The sequence below is a fragment of the Phyllostomus discolor genome, chromosome 9, assembly GCF_004126475.2.
Source record: "Phyllostomus discolor isolate MPI-MPIP mPhyDis1 chromosome 9, mPhyDis1.pri.v3, whole genome shotgun sequence".
Classification (NCBI taxonomy): domain Eukaryota; kingdom Metazoa; phylum Chordata; class Mammalia; order Chiroptera; family Phyllostomidae; genus Phyllostomus; species Phyllostomus discolor.
Genome location: NC_040911.2, coordinates 71,259,563 through 71,285,146, shown reverse-complemented (window position 1 = coordinate 71,285,146; position 25,584 = coordinate 71,259,563). Strand labels below are relative to the sequence as shown.

General features: G+C 35.0%; 1 protein-coding gene across 1 annotated transcript in view; it reads left to right on the top strand.

The window, feature by feature from the left end:
- The window catches only part of MACROD2 (mono-ADP ribosylhydrolase 2), a 2,132,804-nt gene that overhangs the window by 483,935 nt on the left and 1,623,285 nt on the right, over positions 1-25,584 (top strand). The window contains exon 4 of the mRNA XM_036009551.1: positions 23,798-23,827. Coding sequence (XP_035865444.1) covers positions 23,798-23,827 — 30 coding nt within the window. The remainder of the gene's footprint in view (positions 1-23,797; positions 23,828-25,584) is intronic.

Here is a 25,584-nt window from a genome sequence, read left to right as displayed (position 1 = left end):
ACCTTTTGAAACATTTTTTCTACTGCTCAAAACAGTTTTTGAACTTGTTGATTTTGATGCCTCTTAGTGCTTTTGCCATTTTTTGTTTAACCTCTTCCACATGGGTGAAATGTTTTCCTCTGAGGACTTTTTCATCCAGGGAAACAACAGTCTCTTGGGCTGATATTTGGTGAATAGAGAGAGTAGGTCGTGGGGGTCATGCCATTTTTGGTCAAAAACTGTGGAACACTTAGTACAATGTGAGCGGGTGCTCCTGTAAATCACCCATTATGAAATGGGCAAATGTATTGAAAGAGTCTGAAAAAAAATTCACTGGAGCCAAACATAGCCTCTCACAACAATGCCAGTTGGTGTACTGATACAGATGGGTTCCTAGAACACTCACCTAGTGTACGAAGCCTGCACTATAAGAGGCCTGCCTTGCAGAACCCCAACAGAGAACCAAGGTCACAATCCAGGCATGTGCCCTGACCAGGAATTGAACCTGTGACCCTTTAGTCAATGGAATGATATTTCAACTAACTGAGCCATATTGGCCAGGGCACTATTATAATTTTTTAAATTCTTTTTCCATTTTGTTTCTTTGATGGTTTTTTTTCTACCTTGTCTTTCAAATTGCCGATTCTGTCCTCTGCTTCATCTAATCTATTGTTTATTCCTTTCAGTGTATTCTTCATTTCAGGTACTGTTTTCTTCATTTCTGAGTTTTTTTTCTTTTTTTATGTCATTTTTTTCATGCTGTTGAGCATCCTTATAACCATCACTTTGAAATTCATATCTGATAAATAGCTAGCCTCCATTTCATTTAGATCTTTCTCTGGAGATTTCTCCTCTTCTTTCATTTGGGGCCTGCTTGTTTTTCTCTCCAATTTTGGCTGCCTTTTTGTTTTTATTTCTATGTATTAGATAAATCTGGTGTGACTCCTAGTCTTTGTGAGGTGGCATTATATAATAGATGTTCTGTGGGGGCCAGTGGTACTGTCCCCCTGATGACCTGAGCTGGATGCTCCAAGAATGTACCTTGTGTGGGTTATGTGGGCCCTCCTGTTGTAATTGAGTCTTGATTGCTATTGGCCCATTCTTGCATTGAGTTGATCCTCAGCCTGGCTGAATGTGAGGCTCAACCTCAACCATGGTGTGTGAGCTACTCTGCAGCTGCTGACTACATGAAGTGGAATTTGCCTCAGCAGGGTCTGATGCCTGATTATATCTCCCTTTGGTTATGCTGCTTATGAAGTTTATTGGACCCTACCCTAATGTTTTCTGAAACTGGCCACTAGGTGTGTTGGCTATGAGGCTCTTGGGAAAGACTCTGGTGCAGACCAGTGTAAGATGCTGCCTGTGAAGGCCTTTTGGCAACCTTTTTGGAGTCACAAGTGAACCACAGGTTCTGGCTGCCTCTGCTGGGCCTGGCTGTGCAGAGGAAGGAACAAGCTGCATACCAAGGCTGGCTTTTACCAGCACTGGGTTCAGGAGCAGGTCTGCAAAAATCCCAAAGCACCCTGAGGTCCACCTTTGCCTATTTCCACCTTTTGGCTGTCTATTAAGCTCAGTCACTATAAGAACCTCTGGCTGTCCTCCTCAGCAGGGAGTAAGCTCCACATGGTGGGGCAAGAGTGAGTCCATAGGATGGGGCTATTGCTTTCCCCAAGGCTGATGCAGCATGGAGAGGAGTGCTTCATCCAAGAATCATGGCATCTGTGGTGTGAGAGAATGGCTGAGCACAGTGATCCTGACAGCTGTCTCTCCAACTCCCTCCCCAGAACCATTCTTCTCACACCACTCGAGTCCACTCCACCCTCCCATCACCAGAGCCCATGGTGAGTGACTTCAAATGAACTTCTGTGCGTTGAACCTTTAAGAGGGTGCCTGTGTCTCTATAAGATTCCTGCCTCTCCCTGGCAGAGAGAAACCCACTGCTTTTCACAGCTGGAAGTTATGTTGGCTGCTATTCTTGGCTCTGATGATCTATGCTCGGGAGCTCATCTTCAGCTTAGGGTTTAATACCACACTTCTCAGGGGGAAAACCCCCACAGCTGAGATATCTTCTTAGAATCTTAGCCACCATCCATGGGAGAGGGGTCAGCCCTTTTTGCATCTCCACAATTCTTACCAGTCCCTATGTGGCTTCTGTAAACCCTTGGTTATAAGACTTCTCTTCAGCTAGTCTCTAATTGCTTATTCAGAGTGATTATTCTGTAATTTAGTTGTAATTCTAGTTTGGTCCTGGGAGAAGGTGACTGTAGCTTCCACCTACTTTGCCACCATCTTATATGATAACCTTTGTAAATTAGACATGACTTCATCAGAAATAAGAACAAGTACCTACTTTCTGTATGATGAATGCATAAGTAAATAAATTTATTACTTTAATTATTATTTTAGAAAGTATTGTGATTTCAGTATTCTTCCAAGAAATGAATGGCCATATTTTTAGTTTAATTATTTAGGTTTATTAGAGTTTAAGTCATATTTTGAGTTAATTTAAGAAAACAGTATGAAGGAAAAACAGAGATGAATTTTTGGTGTTGCTTATGCAACGTCTGTCCAGAAAAAGTTCAGTCATTGCTAATATAATGAGAACTCTGATATAGGACATCTGATATCATGTCACATAAGACATGTGTAGGCCTGTCTTTTATTTTTTACATTTTTTATAGTATCAACAACTGTTTCTTCCCTGCTGCTCTCCTACTTCCCCAACCCCCTTTGTGAAAGTATAATACTTGCCAAATTTTCTTCAAAATTTTTAAGGACATAAAGCTTTACACATCTAGCTAGAACCCTCTAAGCCCTTTTCTGTCCCTCTCCTACAGTAACCACTCTTCTGCATTTGAGGTTTATCATTTCCATGCACATTTGTGAATTTTTACTATATATATTTGTGCCTATAAACACTTTATATAATTGTTCAGCATGCTCGTAAATTTTAAAGAAATGGCATTATACTGACTATATCATTGTGCCGCTCGCTTTTTTCACTCAGCATTATGATTTTGAAATGTACTCACACTGACACATGTGGCTCTAGATCGTATATTCTCACAGCTGGTTAGGGTCCCATTGTAACAGTTCACCACACTTTACTTACACATCTCCTTCTGGAGGACATTCAGCTTATTTTTAAGTTATTTTGTTCTTAGAAACAATGCCTGTAATTAGTATTTTCAGCCCTTCCCCTGGTGCAAATGCGAGCCATCTGAGTAGATACTTTGGGGTGGAATTGCTGGGTTCAGGTCATTCAAATCAGCAGCTTCACTCAGCATGGCTGAATATTTTTTCAAAGTGGTTGCACCAATTTACTTTCAGTAGAATTTCCCATGCTTGTCATCCTCAGCAACACCTGGTAATGCCAGACTTTAAAAATTTTGCCAAGCTGATGGTTGTCAAATGGTAATTTCCAATTTTTAATTCGCAATTCCATGTTTACAAGAGATACTGAACATAGTTTTATTTGTATACTAACCATTTGACTTCTTTTTTAAATTGAATTTATTGGAGTGACATTTGTTCACAAAACCATACAGGTTTCAAATATAAAACTCAACAAAACATTATCTGTATACCTCATTGTGCGCCCATCACCCTAGGCAAAGTCTCGTTCTATCCGCATCCCATATTCCCCTCCTTTGCCCACCTAGCCTCTATCCCCCTTTCTCTTTGGCTATCTCCACACTGTTGTCTGTGGTTATGTTATATGCATGTGTGTGTGTGTAATATATAATGTATAATATATATCATATATTCATGTGATTTTAATTTGCATTTCTCTGATGAGTAGTGATGTTGAGCATTTGACACACAGATGTGTATATACACACACACACACGTTTTTTTGCAAATCCCTTCGCCTTCTTTCATCCCATCCCCTATCCCCTGCCTTGGACAGCTGTCAGTCTTTTCCATATATCCATGTCTCCATTGCTATTTTGTTCATCCAATTCCATATATAAGGGAAATTGTATGTTACTTGTCTTTCTCTGCATATTAACTTAGCATAATACTGTCCAAGTCCATCTATGCTGTCCCAAAATGTAAGAATTCCTTCTTTTTTATGACTGTGTACTATTTCCATCATGTAAATGTAACATAGCTTTTTTATCCACTCATGTATTGATGAGCACTTGGGCAGCTTCATGAGATGTTGACTATTGTAAATAACTGCATTGGACACAGGTGTTCATATATTCTTTTGATTTTGTGTTTGGAGATTCTTCAGATATATTCCCAGAAGTGGGATCATTGTGTGAAAGGCAGTTTCATTTTTAATTTTTCGAGGTATCTCCATACTACTTTCCACAGTGGCTGCCCCAGTCTGCATTCGCATCTAGAATGCAAGAAAAGAGTTCCCCCTTCTCCACATTCTCGCTGGCAGTTGTTTGTTGATTTATTGATTATAGCCATTCTGGCAGATGTGAGGTGACTTCTCATTATGATTTTAATTTGCATTTCTCTGATGATTAGTGATGTTGAGCATTTTTTCATATATCTATTGCCCAGATGTATGCCCTCTTTGGAGAGGTATCTATTTGGGTCCTTTGCCCATTTATTAATTGGATCACTTGTCTTTCTCTTGTTGAGTTGTACAAATTCTTTATGTATTTTGGAAGTAACCTAAGAGAGGTCTTTTAATAAATTTCCCATTTCCTTTGGAATATCTGCAATTAATGCTTGTTCTGTATTTTTGTTTGAAATGATTGTTTAGGAGCTCAAGCAGATAATTTAGATTAATTGGCCTTGTAATAAAAGAGATTTTGAAAAATAGTATCATGTGAAAGAAGGCAAATAATCAGATCTATCTAGATCATAGGACTGAAAATTCTGATATATAAATATGTATGTATGTGTGTGTATACATGTATATAAAAGAACTGACTTCTAAAAAACATATTTATATATTAAAATTTTATGACATAACTACATATATGTGTGTGTTTGTGTGTATTATCTAAGTATCTATGAAATATAATTTTCCTTTAGAAGTTAGTTGCCTAGCTTTAAAATTGTTCCCCTAAAACACAAATGTGCACATGATTTTGCCAGTTTGCTGTTTTATAGTTTAGATTTTTATCTATTTATGAAATTAAGTTCAGAATTATAAGAAATTATTTCATAGAGCTGATGGACTTTGGCATACTGAATGAGAGCATTATAAGCTTTTTGTGTTTTTCTAAATCCTTGAGTATGGCATATAAGTGAGATTCAATAATCTTCACCTTTGTTAGAGGGTTTCTGGGGCATTATTGACATTTGAGAGGATCCTCCAGGTAATAAATTTCTGCTTCTATTAGTTGGTGGCACTGTTATCATTACTTTGGCACAGTATTCTAAGTACAAATAAAAGTTTGTGCTTATTTCACTAATTTTTATATTCTTACTTTATAAAGCCAAGTAAAATAACATCTAAAAAAGCAGAAATGATAGTATCACTAACTGATCTCAGGAGCACCTTCTGAAATTCCTATATAGTTGTCTGAAATAAAAAACTACCTTGTGGGAACATTATTGAGGGGAAAGCATGAAACATCCGTTCTAAAATGATTAACTTAAAGTAATCTAGAATATATGTATAAAATGGACACCATCTCTTTAAAAATAAACTATTTTGCTCAGGAAAAAGTCAGGGAGTATAAAGTCAGCATTACTTTCTTTTTGTTTGCTATGTTGTTCAGTGTCATTTACATGAGTTAGAGTTTGCAGGACAAGCTACTATTGGCTTATTATTTATTAAAAGCATTTCATTGAGTACAAACTTAGAAAATCTTAACACTTAGAAGAATTTCAACAAGTCTTAACTTTCTGTTCAAATTCTTTCTAATCATTTATTTTAATATTTTGATTTTCCTCTGTATATAATAATAATCTAGTAACTGATTGCTATTTGGAATAACATTTGTTCAAACCTTATAAGGAGTATTAAATTTTGTAGTGATAAGAATTACCACTTTAATGTTTTTGCTTGATTTTTATGTAACTCTGTTTGAGATCCATTTTAGAAACCATCATTTCTAAGCATTTTGCTAAGCATTTATAGAATGGCTTCTACAAAATAGGCATTATTGTTGATACTTAAGGAAATAATTTCTAATATATGTTGAGCACTTTGTATGTGTCATTAAGTGCTTTTGTTAAATTTCTTTTTAAATCCTCATAATCCTATGCTGGAAGCTAACCTTTTTGACTGATGGAGCACTGGGTGAAAGAGATGAGTAAGTCATAATCCTTGCCCTTGGGGAGTTCACGGTTTAATGGAGTAGGACCCAGAAGAAAACTTAATTTCAATTTTATGGGAGAAATGCTATAGAAAAGTTTTCTCATACCATGGGCTTTCATCTAATAGTGAATGAGGGAATCAGAGAAAGAGTCACTAAGGAAACAACATTTGAAGTCAGTCTTAAGCGGTAAGTAGAAGTTTGCACAGGGAACAAAGGCAAGAAGACTGCTTATACCAAGTCATGAAGTAATGAAGGGGCCTGGTGTTTGGTGGTTCTGGTGAGTTAGCACTGCCTGGCAAGAGGCTCAGATGTTTGTGTGTGGGCGTGTGTACATCGTGTGTATGGTCGGGGTCTGGCAGGTCTGAGGAGCTAAGATGAGGCTGGGGAGGTACATTGTGACCTTACACTAAAGAATCTGTGTAAGAAGTTTGGAATTTGAATATTAATTTGAATTAAAACAGTGCCATGTTACTTATAATCCAATATTTAAAAAATGTTTTAGAAGTTAGAAGAGTAAGAGTAACTACTTTAGAATAGCTAAATTGAACCAACTACTGAATATACCTGTCATATATCCTTTTGGAATTTATTCCCCTAATTGAAAAATTATTACGAATAGCCTTTACTTCATAAAAGCAAATAATTAAGGTGATGCTTAAAGTCTAAAAATGTAAAAATATATTATCACTTTAAATTCTTTTAACACTAAATATGGGATATCTCCCTAATATTATGCCTTGGTTCCTGAGCAACTAATCAGTCTGTAGATTGTATAAGAACCTTCACTCATTAGATTTGCTTTTTACAATCCACTTGTTCAGCTGTTGCTTGGTCTTACTGTGATTCTTCCAAATACAAGTCAGGTGTGGATTAGAAGCAAATATTAATAAAATATTAATGCAAAGTAATATTACATAGAAGAAGCAGAGGATTAGGCCATATTAGATTGTCTGTTCCTCTCCATTAGTTAATCCACTATGTTTCTGTTCCTCATTAATGTTAAATCAGTTGTAACTGGCTGTGTCTGTCCATCAGGTCAGTGGCAGAATCATTACCAATTGACTGTGGGTTGAGTCAATCTGCTCAGACTGATGCATTATTGAGGCCATCTGTCTCTCTAGTACCATGGAGGAGGTGGAAGTGATTGATAAGCATGAGAGTTAAAGTCAGAGTAATCCTTCTGCAGTGGATCATCGTGTCCAAGGAATTGAGAAGTGGGAAGGAGATTCTTCAGGCTGGACAGGGTTTAACTGTGGGAAGGGCCTGGTAGGTAGCATTAATTAAGTGACCAGGAGTTTAAATGCACAGGGGAGAGAACACTATAATGCACTGAAGCAAATACGAAACCTTGAGATTCAAGGAAGTTCATTCAAAATATATAAAAGTTGTCTTAATTAGGAAGTGGATTGTGATAACTGTACACCCAGAGTAATTAATTCTATAAGAGAATAAGTAATCTGGGAGATGATGGAAGGTTCTTTAGCTAGCACAGCACTGTTCATTGAGTAAAAGGTAAATTGCTAGTAAACTTTGAATTTAAAATTATAGTGTAAGGGTTTACATAAGAAATATCAAGCTCTAGATGTTCACAACTGTAATTATAGTTCTGTATACAATAATTTGCTTCTTTGCTTTCTCCTCAAACATTTGTATGGCTCTACTTCTTTTCAGGATATTCTTTAGTTTTTTTTCTTTAGTTAAAGAAAAAGAGGTTTTCAAAATGCTTCCCCAGTTCCAACACTGACTCCATAATCTGGCACCATTATCCTTATAATACTGAGCATATTCATTTTAATTTTATTTTTTGGAGTTTGATGTCTAATTTAAAAATTGAATTATTTGTATTCTAGTTAGAATAATTAGAATAATTTAAAATAACATTTAATATTTGTTCTTGAAGTTTCAAAGTAGACTAATGTAATAAGATGTTGGAAGAGAATTTCCTTGTTTTCCTGGAATTAAAAACCAAGATCTAAAGCTAAGGCAAAGAGGCTTCAGGTTCCCCAGCTTCTAGAGAGAGCTTTTAACAGTTGGTGGTTAAAGATACTCATTCCGTTTAATGAAAAATGCCTCCTGAACAGGCTCTGTTCTCTCTACAATCACCTACCTTCCTGACTATGGTCCAAAGTTGTATTCCACAGGAAAGTGACTATGAGATTGAGAATAGCAAGCAGGATATTTATTAGGAATCATTCTTGGGATCAAAAAAATGCATGGAAGAATGGGAAGGAAGCACGGCTGAGAAGGGGGAGAAGTCAAACTGTTGCAGTCTCAACAAAGGTCAAGTCGAACATTCAGGAAGGTGATATGGCCATTCAGAGTTGTCTTGAGTTGGGTCAAGGACTGGGCCTTTATATCCTCATATGCATCAATCATTGGACAGGGGATTAGGTGCTTATATTCCTAAATTGGGATATGAGCCTCCAAGAAAGGACACATGACCTATAGTGAGGCAGCTGTTTTTAGCTGACATAATCGCTGGAGAACCTGCCTACCCAGCACTATATGCTATCATTTGATTGGTGTTCCCATAAAGGTAATGTTCTGTTTCTCTCTGGTTGCTCAAGACTTTCTTTGTCTTTAGTTTTCAAAAGTTTAATGATGATGTATCTTTGTATGGGTTTTTTTGTTTATTTTATTTTGGATTCACTGCATGCATCTATTGGTTTATATCGTACACCAAATTTGTACAATTCTCAGCCATTCTTTCTTCAAATACTTCTTTGACCCTACTGTCTTTCTCCTCAATGTTTAGGATCTTTTTTTGTCCCATGAGTCCCTGAGGCTGTGTTCATTTTAGGAGATACTAGGTCCCATTTAAATATTTTATTTTAGTAGGTTAAACTCTGTTTAGATTTGGTTCTAGTTCCAATGACAATGTAATTTTCAGAGGCTTTGTGGTGTTATTTTTTTTTGGTGAGGGGAGGAGGCTGGCTTGGTGTAACTAATGTGGATGAGGCTCTCAGTAGTCCATTTTGGTTCTGCTTGAGAGGGTAGAAAGAATTTTGTGAGGTGGGGATTCTTTGTGCTTCGAGGTGGGAAGAAGGAATTCTGGGGCCTGAAAATATGAAGAGTGTTTTAGACTTGGAAGCTTATTGTGGTGGCAACACTCCCTTTGCTAACTTTTCTCCTACACCCCCTCCCTTGATGTTCTTGGTGGGAGAAGGATCTGCAGGTCTGGTGGAGAAGAAAAGCGCTTCCTAAGTCAGAGCTTATTGTGGCAGATGCCACCTGTCCATGGGGGATGCAGTGGCCTGGGTGCTTGTGGCAAGATCCCCTTAGTTAGTTCACTCCTGTGTCTCTCCATAGTGGAGAGCTGTTTCAGGTGTGGAGAAGGAGAGCACTTTGGCTGAAGGCTTATTGTCCATGGGGCTCCTACTGATCCAGGGAGAAAAAGCCTACTTGTTCTGCTTTCTGTTGCTAAGTTGGAAGTCAAGATTTCTTCTGGGCCTGCGTTACCTTCTTCCTTTGGGTGGGAGGATATAAGACGTGTGTCACTTAGCTTGTTCCTCCTGTCATGGGATATCTGACTAATTTACCTTCCTCTCTGACCTTTCAGAGTTCTTCTTTGGTCATCTCTTACATTATTTCCAGCATTTATAGTTGTACTTAGTGAGGGAGGGGAGAGGAGGAGTGGGACAGGAGGGAACAAACCTAAACCATCTTATCTAGGCTGAAAGTCGGAGAGGGAAAAACTTGGAAAATATATTGTGAAGAACTTACAACTTGTAAAACAATGACTTTTTTCTCACAGGATCAACATCATGATTCTAATTTATGTTAAATGCATTATATACATTAAAGTATTTGTAATTTATAGATTTATTTACCATAATTATCTAATTTAATATGTGTATTTTACTAACCAGTTTATTCTCGGTACTCAATCCCAGAATGCCCACATAGTCACAGTGTCTGTTTAACAAATGGTTGTCAAATAATTAAATTAAGTCCTGGCTGGTGTAGCTCAGTGGATTGAGCTCGGGCTGCGAACCAAAGCATTGCAGGTTCAATTCCCAGTCAGGGCACCTGTCTGGGTTGCAGGCCACGGCCCCCAGCAACCGCACATTGATGTTTCTCTCTCTCTCTCTCTTTCTCCCTCCCTTCCCTCTCTAAAAATAAATAAATAAAATCTTTTAAAATATTGGGAAAATAGTTTAAATATAAGTAAATTATAATTTATATTTTTATTAGTGATAAATTGAGACACATGGTTTAGGTGACTTGTCTAAAATTATGTAACTACTTACTGGTAAAGTTAGGGATTAATATTAAACACTTTTTTTCCAGTAGACACTGATTGTATTGTACTTGGGATGTCATATACAAATTCTTTTATTGACTATTATTGCTTCTATTTTATTTTTGTTACAGTAGTCCCTAATTTTCATGGTTTTGATTTCCTCAGTTTCAGTTACCTATGGTCACCTTTAGTCCAAAAATATTATTTGGAAAATTTCAGAAACAAACATTTCATGAGTTTTCAGCTGTGTATGGGTCTGATCAGGGTGATTAAATCTCCTGCCTTTCTGGTGTCCTGCCTGGGATGTGAATCATGCCTTTGTGCCAGCGCCTCTGTGCTCTAGGTGTTCTACAACAGTTAGTCACTTAGTAGCCGACTTGTTTATCAGATCCACTGTCTTGGTATCAGAGTGCTTGTGTCAAGTAATCCTTATTTTACTTAACAATGACCCCAAAGCACAAGATTAGTGGTGCTATCAATTTGGGTATAATCAAGAAAAGCCATAAAGTGCTTTCATTAAGTGCAAAGGTGAGTATAGTACGATAAGATATTTTGAGAGACAGAGACCACATTCATATAACTTATTACAGTATATTATTATAATTGTTCTATTTGTATTACTCATTATTATTGTTAATATCTTACTGTCCCTAACTGATCAATTAAACTTTGTCCTAGGTATGCATATATAGGAGAAAACATAGTGTATGTATAGGGTTCTACACTATCCAAGGTTTTAGGCATCCACTAGAGGTCTTGGAATGTAACCTCTGTAGATATTTGAGAGTGACATTGAAAATGCAACTATTTCTGGTATCATTTAGTTATCCTTGAGATTTGTTAAATAATAATTTTTTAAAAACCTCTTTAGTCAGTAATCAGATCTTTCCAATGATAATACTTTTGTCTGAGATTAGTTATCAGTGCTTTTTGAAAGCAACAGAATAAAACTAATCTCTATTATAGAATCCACAGCTGGCCCAATGGTATTTTAATAACAAAAGTAATTGGTATTTTTTGATATTCACAGGATGCAAATTATAATTTGTCTCCTGTGTACAGAAAGAGTGTTTTTTATTCATAAATGATTAAACTTGATATTGATCAAATTACATTTTTCCATGCTTCAGAGATGATTTTTGATACATCTATTTTATATAAACATAAAAATGTATTTATTATATTGTTGGAAGTATAAAATTTGATTGAATAATAATGAAAGTTTGAAATATAATTATTAGGCTAGTGTAATTTAGGAAGGATAAAATTTATTATGGTTTTGATTTGTTACTTCAAGTTATCAAAAACATTTCTTTATTTGATAATCCTAAATTCAAGGATGAAGAGTGCTAATGATAAGAAATTTAGGAAAATGGCTCTGACCAGTGTGGCTCAGTTGGTTGGGCATTGTCCCACAACACGAATGTCATGGTTTGATCTTTGGTCGAGTCACATGCCTGGGTTTTGGGTTTGGTGCCCGGTTTGGGTGCATGTGAGAGGCAACCGATCAATGTTTCTCTCTCACATTAACGTTTCTCTTCCTCTCTTTCTCCCTCCCTTCCCCCCTCTCTAAAAATAAATAGATAAAATATTTTAAAGATTAGGAAAATGAGAGCATATATCTATTTTTATTTTGTGTACTGCACTATAAGCACACAAAACTTCAAGGAGGTAGTTTTTATTTACTCATTGAAACCCAACTTAAAAGTACTATTATTGTTTTGGTAAATTTAACTTATCTTAAGTCAAAGCCTTGTTAAGTATGTATGTTGCCTCATTGATATATATATATATATAATGTATTTATATTCATGTTGCCTAAAATAATACTGAGAATTTTTGTCTTTTTGAATGTCAATTATTTTGAATGTTATGAGATTATTAAATTTAATATTTCAAAGGAGTTTTTTATAGACAATGCAGATTTAATGATATCTAATTTGCTTATTTGTATAATAATGTCAGTAAATGACATGGGGAATGTACAACTAAAGAGTTTTTGAAAAGATATTATTTATTTTTAGAGAGAGGGGAAAGGAGGGAGAAAAAGGGGGAGTAAAACATCAATGTGTGGTTGCCTCTAGTGCACCCCATACTGGAGACATGGCCTGCAACCCAGGCGTGTGCCCTGTCTGGGAATCGAACCAGTGACACTGGTTTGCAGGCCCATGCTCAAACCACTGAGCTATATCAGCCAGGGCCTTAACTAAGTATGTTAAAATTTTATAATTTTAAGTTGTGTTATGTGTGTAAATGCTGGCCATTCTGGTCACTAATGAGATTAAAACAATAACAATCCTATTTTTGACATTAGTGTTATTTAGTATTATTTAAATATATCATTTAACATTGGCCTTGGATATTGACCTATTTTGAAATAATTTTGGAGAAACGGAACAATTCCTTAGGAAATAGTCTTGTGTGCTATAAAGATAATCTGTTAGATACTGGATGAAAGGGCTCAGACATGGGGTTAAATGTTTACTTTCCAGCATATGATTTTGGGGCAAGCAATTTAGTATCACTATAGTCTTAGTTTCCTCATTGGTTACAGAACAGATGAAATTCCCGCTTTACAAGGTTGTTTGGAGGATGATAGATAATATACAAATCAATTCAAACATGGCTTATTAAATAATAGATGCCCAGAAAATTGTCATCATGATCTGTTTATATATGCCTTTATTTGGTTACGGTAATGAACATATTTTCTACCTTCATACACTTAGTAAAATATGTGTCAGCTTGTCCACTGGCTTGCTGACTCAAAGCATGACTTTCTCATAGAAATGAATCATATAAGAGCTCATTTAAATTTTTCATAAGTTGGTTATGTCAGAAGGCCAAATTTGGTGCAAGGAGTTAGATCATACCCACTGGATGAGTGAAGGGTTATGTTAGGATGAATAGAAAGCCAGGTCAGCTCCTCTGTGACCCAGCACACTTTAGTTTTATAACAAGGTATTAACAAACTGGAAAAAGAATCTTGCTTTAAAACAATACGTTCAGATTGGAAAAAAAGTTAGTTGGGTGTCATACTAAAGAGCAAAAGGTTACTGGTTTGACTCCTAGTCGGGACACACGCCTGGGTTGCAGATGCATCCTAGTTCAAGAGGCAATCAATCAGTGTTTCTCATTCTTTCTCTTCCTTTTTTTCCCATCACTCATAAAAAATAAATAGAATCTTAAAAAAAGAAAGAAAAAATGGAAAAATGTTCCATTGAATTTTCTTTAATTTAACATAAGTCAAATTGGCACTGTTAGAGAAAGACTTCATATGCTACAGTAAATTAAAAAAAAGAAAAGATGGAAGCTACACTAACCTATACCCAGGAGCAAACTGGCATTACAGCTAGATTATAGAAAAATCATTGTGAATAACAAACTGAACACCAGGTGGAGAGAAGCCTTATAACCAGGGACTTATGGAAGTAACCACATCACCACTTCAAGGCTGGTAGGAAGTGTAGAGGCCTGAGAGGGCTGGCTGGGCTCCCACAGGCAACAGCTGAAGTTCTGGAGAGATATTTCAGTGACTGGGGTGGTTCCTCCTCAGAAGTGTGGGGTCTAACCCCAAGCTTGCCCCAAGCTCTCTAGCCTGGAGCACCAGAACTGGGAAAGGAACCCAAATAACATCTCCTCAGACAAGAGAAATCAAAGAAAAAAAAAATAAACAAATGGAACTATATCAAACTAAAAAGTTCTTGCACACCATAGGAAACCATTGACAAAATAAAAAGACAAACCACTGAAGGGGAGAACCTATTTGCTGATACATCTGCAAAGGCATTAATATACAAAATTTATAATGAATTTATAAAATTCAATACCAAAACAAACAAAAAATCCAATTAAAAATGGGCAAATGTAGTGAATATGGGGGGAGGGAATGGGTGAAGGTAGAAGAGGGTATAAGGGGCATAAATAGTAATAGAAAACATACAATAAAAATTTTGAAAAAAGAATAATAAATATGAAAAAATAAAAAAGAAAAAGTTATACTGAGCCTTGAAATCCATGTTGAACTGAAACATTCTTACATTTGTTTGGGTTTTTGATAAATTTCCTTTACATACCTTTCTAATAAAGTTAATATCATCCGAACCACTTCATCTTTAAACTTCTGAAGTATACTTTAAATTTGCAAGGAATTTAATTAGAAAACAGTTGAAACTTTCATTCTCTAATCTTTTCTAGCCAAGTTTTTAGTTTGCTTTGAAGTTGAAGATGTTACAATTTGTATCTAGTAAACATAAAACGATCAAGTAGTTAAGGAGGCTCACTATCAGTTGAGATGGCTTTATTATTTTTACGTTAAAAATGGACCATTTTAAAATTTACATGTTTAAAGTCATGATAAATTCAGACTGAATATTTTTCAAGGTTTAAATAAGAACTTTTCACTGATGTATTTTACATTAAATCAGAAGTAGTTCAATGAACCGACATTTTGATACAGATTGTTTGGTGGCACACATCAAGTGGTACTGATGTTTTATGATTGTGCTTTACAGGATATACTTATGAATGTTAACTTTTTGCTAAGTTTGACTTATTTAATATACAAATTTTTAAATTGTATTAAACTTTTAAATTTGGAAAATGCATGTGTTCTTTTACCCATAAACACTTTGGAGGATTTTTCTATAGAAGCACCAGTGTGTAGTTACACACACACACACACACACACACACACACACACACTAGAAGCAAAGTATGGAAAAGAATAGACAAGAGAAATTGAGTTTGTTTAGTAAAAGTCTCGATTCACATGTTCAAGTGGGTATGTGTGGTTTTCTATTTAATGTTTATATTGTTTATATATATTATATTTTTAATTAGTATGGAACATATTACTCTGCTATCTTGATTATTTCTCAAATGGAAACTATACAAAGAGGAGCTATTCTCATAACAGTTCTGAACTAAGAGAGGTGGCCTGAGAAGGAATGTGAGGTTTAGGCTAGCCATCAGTTGTGATCAGTCTGTATAAACCATATCTGTTCAATCAAGGTTCCAGCAGGAACTTTGGCACAAGCAAATTGCAATACTTCAAGGGTGGCTTATTTGTAGAAGGAGTAAGTAAAAGGGTTGGATCCAGGTATGGTATAATGAATTTCAAGGGATCGTTCAGGAACCAGAGGCTACTAATAGCACAGCTGTTACCAGTCTAAGTTCAAAGAGATCAGTGGAGGGAGAAATGTCAGCACCCAAAAGGAGAGGAAGTTATATTATAAGAGTAGTGACCTTTCTTCAAGGACAGAGTCAGCTCAAGGTAAGCTTACAGGGAGTGAACCAGGGAAATAAAAACCTTGAACTCATTCTCATCTCTCCCACCATTTCCTGCCAGTGCTCCTTGATTGAACCCAAGCAGAGCCAGAGGGTAAGGGGATCCATTGATGTCATCTATATGGATCATTTTGGGCATAAAACAGGGGGAAGTGTAGAGAGTAGGTCTTGAGGAGTAAATAGAAGCTATCTGGCACAAAATATCCAACATTATTTTTAACTAAAAAATCAAAACAACTTAGGAGGTGGAAAAAAATATTACAGTATGCAAAATATTGAAATCCATTTTCTTTATGGGCTTATAGAATTATTTTTTCATTCATCTAAGCCCAAAGACAGAATTAAAAAAATAATTTGGACATGGCCTTGTTTCTAACTCTCCTTTGTGCATAAGTCCTTGTGTCTTTCCAAACTCCGATGAGGGTATAGCACAGGACATCTTAGAGTGAGGGCAGAGGATTGTAGTTCTCTAAGATGAAGATGGTCCTGACCCCCTCAAAGTGATTGGTCTGAATGCTTTCATTAGTAGTGGTTTTCTGTTGACTTCTAGCTTTAGTGCCAGAAGTAGCACTGTGACCACAGTCATAGGGAGCTAACAGTTACTGAGCCATAGCATTTGCCAGGCACCATGAAGTATATTTACATAGGTTACTACCCTTCCTCTTCTCAGCAAACCTATGCTATAACTATTATATTACCAAATAACTGAAAGAAAAAAAAAGAGAATTCAGTAGATTAGGTAATCAACTGGAGTTTTAAGAACTTTCTCAAGAAAAATGATGGAGGGGGGAATAGGACCTAGATCTGTTTGGCTCCCTGCTGGCACAGTCTCACTTGGCTGTAAAATTTTGAAGGAGTTATTATCTATTATTAAAACTCTTTTACCCATCCCAGAAATACGACTTTCCTTTTCCCCTCTCTCTCATTTTCCTACTTTCCATTCATTTCCTTAGTTATGCATTTAACAAATATTACTCAGTAGCTATTCTCCATCAATAGTTGTGCATGGTATTGTTGATACCAACAAACATGACCTCTACCTTCATGGATTTTATAGTTTAATATGTGTTCTAAGGGTGGCAATCCTATGCATTTCCTTCTAAAAACTTGCATTGTTTCCCTTTGAGTTTCTTTGCCTCAGTCTTCCCATCTATTTTCTATGACTGAGAATAGTTCTTTAGTCTTATTTGTTTAAAGTATAATCTAAAATAAACCTTTTTTTTAAAACTCACTTGCTGTTTCATTATTGGAGAGAAAAAAGATTCCATAATATTGCAAGAAAGATGAAATAAGGAAACTATGCAAAACAGTTTTTTTTCCAAAGGTGCTATCTGGTTTTATTGAAACAAATTAGCTTCTCCAAGAAGTATGTAAATGAGGGTGCATGTTCAGGCTTATGTTTTCATCCAGCTAAAAGTATATCATACTCCCTCATATACGTACATCTTCTGTTTTTCACATTGAGAATTGGTTTGTATTCAAAACCTTTCTTGTCAAAACACTTTAAAATTGCTGTTCAAGTGTCTCATATCATTGCAACCACAAAGCTAATATATATTTGAACTCATTTTTTTCCCTATTTAGACATGCTTGTTCATTCTTTAGAAAGCCATAGATTGGGTTATTTAAGTAATCCCATTTTTGTAACCGAGCCTGTGTTATCACTACCAAAATTACAAAATTACAGCTGATTCAAAACACAGTGTCAAAATGGGTGACTGGTACATAGAAGCATGTGTGGATTCTTCTCATTCTGCATCTGATCCTAGACAAGTTACCTAATATCTTTGATCTTCTTTAATTCTCCACCTTTGTAAAAAGAAGGAGTTAGACAATATAAATGATTTTCCTCCTATGTCACAGTATTCCTAGAAGTCACTGAGTACCCCGAATTATAGCTGGGAAAGCCAGACTGACAAAGCAGGGACAGCTTTAGCTCCTCTCTGATGCTTCAACCAGAGTAATTTTGTTTTGTTTTATTTGTTAATACTGCCAAGTAAGTTTGCAATTCCCAATGCCTTTTCACCTATTTATCAACAGCAGGGCTCATTGTACTCTATTTTTGGCTTTATCTATTTTGCATTATAACTTATATGAACCATATAGACTCTCAAATAATCAATAGTTCCTTTGAATTCTGCAGTCAGTATGAAATGTAAAGTATTGATTATGTGTTTAAGCCTGGATTCTACATGTGAGGTAGTTAAACTTATGCTTAACTTTCTTTCTCTGTCAGCTTCAAAACAGGAAATTATATATAGCATTGCCCCAAACCTCTAGCATTCTGTTAATTTTGTTTAGAAGGTGTAAATCTTGTAAAGCATGAACAGAGCACTGTTGCCAAATTGATGACTGTATCTGTCTGTGTAGATTTTATTTCCACAGCTGTCAGTTGAGGTGGTTGCTGCCTGTATAAAGTGGTTCTACAGTTATGCATGTGTTTGGGATTTTAATCTTAACAGATTTTTTAGCACTTCTATTTTGAGTTTCAAAGTGTAGAGAATATAATGTGGGCCATACTAAAGGTTGATATTTTGGCTTTTTTGTGTGTGTTTTACAATAGATAACATATTGTGAATGAAATGATGTTTTCAGTAGAGCTAGCTCCAGGGGAAGTTTTTGCCAACAATCGTTTTGACATCCCACCATGTGCTCTATTGTAATAAGAAAGCAGAATAAATAAACTAAACTAGATGGTCAGGAACCTGTTAGGATGAAAATAACTATAATTTATATTATAATGATAACAAGCAAACAAAATCCCTGCACAAATAGTTTTAATCGATGTTTAAAGACTAGCCTCCCAGGGTGTTGCTTGTTTGACAGACTATTTGGTGGGGGTAGAAGTGGAGTGGGAAAACAAATAATTACCATAGAGATAATAGAAATTGCTAGGTGAGTGGAATAAAAAAATAGTTTCAAATACTTATCAGTCCAATTTGATTCATACTCAATGTGGGTTACCTCGCCCAGATCTTATTATTTCACAGACTGGATTATTTTAGACTCATAAACTGCAGGAATTATTAGGTATGTTAAAATATAATGCTGGCATATGTTAGGTTGGCAGTTTTGTTTTCAGCCTTACTGAGTAGAATTTCATTGCATTGGAATCTATCAAATCTAAGAGGAGACATCTGATCCAGTGTTCCCCGGTATGTGGCACGTGTGCTGCCATTTGGATTCTCCCTGTCACACTCTGACTCTGACCGACATCATTAATTGATCATAGTTCTCTTTTCCACTGAGCCTTGATTTAGCCTCCAAATCTTTCTCACATCAGAGGTGCAGTCTCTTCTAATTATGATTTAGAATTGCTTGAAACCCATTTTCATACCTGATTGATTCTAAATTTCCTGATGGAAGAAGGTAAGATAGTTGGCTATGCCTTGCCTGCATTATCTAGCTATTTAGTAAGTGGGGCAGAATTAAAGCTGGGACTACCTGGCTCTTTATTCACTATTTTTTTCATTACCTTGTATGGCCTAAAAATGATTTTGATATTTTAGAGGTGAAGGGCTGTAGTTGTCTGATAAGTTATAGCTTTGCTGTACATTTCTAATGTTATGCCATATATTCCACCTACAAACTTCCAGTAATAGAAGATTACTTATACTCATTTCATTTTTATAGTTTTATCCATAGTTAATTATAATTATGTTATTTAAAAAAGATTTTATTTGTTTACTTTTTAGAGAGAGGAGAAGGGAGGGAGAAACAGAGAAATATCAATGTAGAAGAGAAACAACAATAGGTTGCCTCCCACACACCCCCAACTGGGTACCTGGCCCGCAACCTAGGCATGTGCCCTGACTGGTCATTTATCTGGTGACTTTTCACTTTGCAGGATGATGCTCAATCCACTAAGCCACACCAGTCAGGGCTACAATTTTAACAATATAATTATACTGTTAAAAAGATAAACTCGCCGTCCCCCATCACAAACAGAGGGTTTTTTCTTTAAGAGATTTTTTTTTGGAAGAGATAGAGTAATATCCTATTTGTACTTTGAGACAAATGTAAAATAACAACACTATTGTAACTACCATGGTCACTTTTTATCTAGGCTAATTTTCACAAGAAATGGATTTCTACATTGTTTTCAGTTTTTTGGTTTTGGTAATTTCAAAATGAATATTAACTCTTATAGAAATTTGTTAATTTTAATTAAAATTTTCCAAGCTGAGTTCATATGGGAAAAAACAAATTTTCATAAACTTTAAATAATTAAAACTTTAAATAATTAACCTTTTGCTTAGAGTATTATAAGTACATTTTCTATACTTGTCATTTTGAAATCAGATATAGGTAACCCTTCCTCCCATTTTATATTTAATGTTGTTTTTGTTTTATAAACAGTAGAACTGTTGAGTCATTTCAATAGTTATTGGGGGTGGAGGAAAAAGTGCAATGCACAGAGTTGTTAACTCAGAATGGCTTATTTTAGTTTCTCATTGACTCAATCTTTGAGACAACACTACAGCGTGACTTTTTCCTCTGCCTCCTCTAGTAATTGAAGGTGCATTTTATTTAGGAAAATATGCATGCGAGTACAGTAATGTTAGTAAACATGCGAAGAGAAGAGAATTTAAAATGTTCTTTTAGAAGCAGTGGCATCATGCTCATAAACTTCAAGTTTTCTTTGTTTATTTTCTCTTTTTCCTTTGCTGTGAGACTCTAGGGATAACTTGAGGCATGTCCAAAAATTTTCTCTAGCAAGGGACTTAGAGACAAATATATTTCATGCATTTTTAATCACTAAGTATTTCTAAATATACTTTGGGTTTGTTTAATAGCCCTTAATTTTTCAGGAAGAAAAAGGACAAGAGTTTGCTCTTTCCACACACTTTAGTAAAAAAAAAACAAACAACAACAAAACAAACCTCTTCTATGTCAATAAAGAAGCTGGAGGTGCTGGATAGTCAGCTCTATTGGTTAGGGTGTCGTCACATTCGCCAAGGTAGCGATTCTCATCTTTGGTCAGAGCACATACAAGAAGCAACCAAAAATGAATAATTAAGTGGAGCAACATAGTCAATGTTTCTCTCTGTGTCTGTCCCTCTCTCTTCCCCTCTCTCCCTCCCTTCCTACTTCTTTCCTACTTCCTTCCTCCCTTTCTTCTTTTTTCTCTTTCTGAAGAAATTAATAAAAAAATTTAAAAAAAGGAAATTAGACTAAACCTGTGTATTATCTCATTAGAAAACTTGTATGGAGAGTTTCATTAGACGCAGGCCTATTAAAATCAGACCTTATCTTTAGGGGCTTCCTATCTAATTGGGATATACCTCAATTTATTGGAGATAAGCAGGTAGAAATTAAATTATTATTAATTTTAGACATACAAAAGTCACTTTAACTTTTGTAAAAAGAAGAACTAATATTAACCCACCAGACCAATAAACGTTGAGAATCAGTTATATGGTGTATAGTGTGCTTTCTGAGGGTAATCTTAGAAATCTTAATAAAGTTTTACTTTTATTTGCCTATTTTTATTGAAGAAAATTTCCCTGATATTTTTGCTAATAAAGAAAATATTTAGTTTCTTATATTTAGAAAACAAATTAATAAAGTAGACTTAAATTTGATGAGTTGTTTAGAAAAAACATTATCCATTAGTTATTAGAATTGCTTTGAATATGTTTAAGCAGCTTAGATTAAGATTCTATTACATGAATGATAACACACTTGAAATTATGTAGAATGCCACAATTTTATAAAACAGTTCTATGTTGAGATTAATATGTGAACAGATATGCTTCTCTAAACATGAGCACACGTATAACATAAATTGGCTTGATGGTTCTCCAGACTGGACTTCTAGTTCCTACACCTACTTCCACTCATCCACCCACATCTATTGGATAAGTGCCTGATTAAACAGATGGGCCTTTGGCTATGCTCACAAAGCAGGCAGCCTCCACCTTCATCGAGCATGACATTGGGTAAAAGTAGGCTATATTGTGCTTTTGAACCTGATAATTTGAGTGAAAAGCTACAATTTGTGATTGTCATTGTTTGTTATTGGAAATACCTTTTTCTTTATAAATGAAATATTTGAAAATTGGAGGATAACATATGGAGTTTCAGGGATTCAGAAAACCTATAGATAGGGAAGTAGTTCTCACTCAAATATAAAAATAAAAAAATCAACAGGAGTGTTAAATGTCATGCAGCTTTATAAATGTATGTAGTTAAGATTTTAGAAAATGTTTGAGTAGCCAGGAAACAAGTTGATCGTGAAATTTCTCTATGCACTAAGGGGTACGGGACCAAAGTAGAATTTGCAATAGTTGTTCCCATGCTCCTTCAACAAGTCACCCATTCAATAATTAAAACGTTTGATTTGGGGCAGGACATTAAGTCCCCTCTATCATCTGTATAAATACCATGTACTTTCTTACTGTGAGTCAGAGGGGTTTGGAGACCTTAGGTGATAGGGTGGCAGACAATTTATGACATCACAAGTGAGTTTTGTTTATGGTTGAATAATGGGATTGCTAGTCCATGTTGTGACAAAAGCACAAAGAGTAAGGCAGAAGCAGCAAATGAGATAGCCCTGTGCTTGAAAACAAGATTTAATATTCTAGAATTGAATACTGAAAAAGCCTGCAAAGGCATTTGGTCTCCAGGCATCTTTCATGATATTTATTCTCTTTAGTGTTGCAATAATTAAACCATCACATATTTAACCTCACTGAAATAATAATACAGGCATTTGCTTTTAAAATGATCCATTTTTTTATTGATGAAATCATTAACACTCTGATATTAACTTCTCTTAATTGTGGAAATGCTTGGTCCTGTGGACAGCATCCTAAATTCAAGTTACAGTCCTCCACTCCTTTCCTAAATGACTTCTTTAATGTTTTGGTAGCTCAGGATTCTCCAGAAAGAAAGGGAGCCTGGTTGCCACATACTTTCTTTATATAGCTACAGGATTTCTTTTCTTTTCTTCCCTTCCTCCCTCCCTCCCTCCCTGCCTCCTTCCTTTTAATGGCATGAGATGATGCTTATGATACATAAGAACATCATGGAATACAGCTCAGTGCCCTTATATTGACTTCCGTTCTTTGACTGTTACAATGACTAGATAAATATAGACATAAGGTTGCTTAATACTTCAGCAGAAGCCAGCCGTGGAATTTTCTGAAAATTTGACCTCTTGAAAAAAATTCAAATAGCATTTGGCTGAGTGGAATGGGTAGAGTGATTGAGCAAAAAAGAAAGAAATAAAAAAAGAAAACACTAATGCACATGGACAACAGTGTGGTGATTGCTGTGGGAGGGGCATGAGGAAGGTGGAAGAAGGTCTGGGGGATAAATTGTGATGGAAGGAGACTTTACTTGGGATGGCGGACACACAATACAGTGTACAGATGATGTATTGTGAAATTGTGCACCTGAAATCTGCATAATTTTGTCAACTAGTGTCACCCAAATAAATTCAATAAAAGGAAAAATGGAATTAACTTATGTTTTGCTTATTATTTGGCTTTTATAGATATGTGTGCTAGAACAATGGATAATGGGTAAGAAATGTCAAAACATTGTTTGACAAAATAAAATTTCTTTCCTTTAAATAAAACATTAATGCTAAAGGTAACAAATTTATTATTATTTAAGAGTTCTTACCATAAAGTGTTTTGAGATAGCTTTATTTGATAATATTTAATTAAAATTACTATACTTTTTTGTTACATTGTCCTTTGAAATCATTGAAATTGTCTAAATAACATTGTTCTTTCTCTACTTGATAAAATGGAGAACTCAGAAGATTAACTTAGATAAAAAATGGAAAACAAAAGGATCACAATATATACTTCATTTTATTAGAAGGAAGTATATTATGAAAATAGTTATTTGAAGAGAAAAAGGAGATAAAATAGCATGATATTTTAATTCTCATACCATTATCAGGCAGTTACAAAGGCTGTCTTTATACAAAAGTGTGTGTGTTTATGAGATACGATCATTATTATCTTTTTATTAAACTATCGGGCATATTATATCTTTATATATTATTTAATGTCTTTTGTTTTTTTTTAAACAGCAAATGCCAGTCTCCTTGGAGGAGGAGGTGGTAAGTCCTGAACATCACTTAAAATATATTTTTGTTTCTCTACAACCACAGATTTTAAGTTGTTATAGTTTAAAGAAAATTAATTTAGCTATAATCATCAATCACAAAAATGATACTCTTCTAGAAAATAATTTATAATGCAAATATTTTAACTGACTTCAGACTATGTCAAATACAGCTTTTATTCTTGTTGAACTTTGTATTTCTACCTTTGGCATAAGCTGTAACAGCTATAAGCTGTTGTGATGAACACCTATTGCAAGAGTCGCTCTGAATACATTTGGAGACTTTTTTTTATCATAATGAATATAAAAAATTATGACTTCGTAGTCTGAGTGCTTAATATATCAGCTGCTTGCTGGTGTGAAAAATAAAAAAGAAATTAGTATTGGCACTTTGATTTTCTTTTAGCCTGTTTAAAGGAGAAAGAGATCACAGTGAGATGAGGAAGAGACTTCTGTACTGATAATTTATTTTTGATACTACCACCTTATACCTATTTATTATTTTTATTTCTGGGTTGAAAGATGAAAGCTCTCCTAGCCCCAGTCTATTTAATATAGTAAGAAAGGAGAAAATATGCAGTAGAATAGGGTCATTTTTACTTAAGACCCGGATAGATACAGGTTTGTATTCTCTCTTACTCTTTCTCCCTCACCCTCTTGCTCTCTCTCTTCACATACATGGTTGAAGTAAACATGATTGCACAGAACTTTAAGCCTTTAAAAAACTCCCTTGCCTTCATCAGGAGGTTTCAGTGTAATTTTATTTAGCAATTACAATTTAAAACATTGTTTCTGTGTAAGAATCAATAGATTTTCAAAAAAATATATTAGAAATAGGAATAATAGAAAAAGTTTAAACTAGAAAATGCTGTTCATATTATCACATGGAAGTGAATATTCTATGGCAGAGTATTTATTTTCTTCCTCTGTAAATTATTTTAGAAAATATAAATCTATGGGATTTCTCATTGTAATTTTTTTGTGTTTTAGGGAAATAGAGGGAATTATTTTTTATTAGTTGGAGTCCCAGTAAATTTCATCTCTAGATCTCTTGTAATATATTAAGTAAGGATTACTAAAATAAATTTACACAGTGCTGATTTTCTTGCAAGCCATTTTAGTATTTAAACAAATTTGACTAGATAAGATAAAGTTAAAATGGAGTCTATATGAACAATTTCATCAAGTTAAACAACAGACACATTAGCTAGACAATTAATTTATTGTTCTTGGCTATTTTTATAAACTGGCTTGACTGATTGATTATATTAGTTACAATCACTTTAGTTGCCCACAGGAGAAAAATCCAAAATAATAGTGGCTTACAGGAGATAGAAATATATTACTGTTTCATGTAAAAGTAGTGTAGATGTGAACTAGAATGACTGTGTAGTAATTTCCTGGTGTTGTAGATCACTCAAGCTGTTACTTTTCTGCTCTTCCTTCCTAGTGCATGAAAGTTAGGGTCCATGATGGCCAATGAATCCCTAGTCATCATAAATTTGGGGGTCAGGAGGAGGAAAAAAGCCAATAATAAAAAGGTGGACCCCAAAAGATGTCAGTTTTTGTAAAGCAGGTTTCCAGAAGTCTCACATTATTCTTAAACTTGAACAAATATTCATTCATGGATACATGCAGTTTTGTTCCAGAAATTAATGTGTTTACATATTTTAAAAAAGTATTCTGTTTCTTAAGGAGGTAGGGCAGAGTAGGAGGCAGGCTATTGTTCAGGAAGACTTGTCAAGCTGCCTT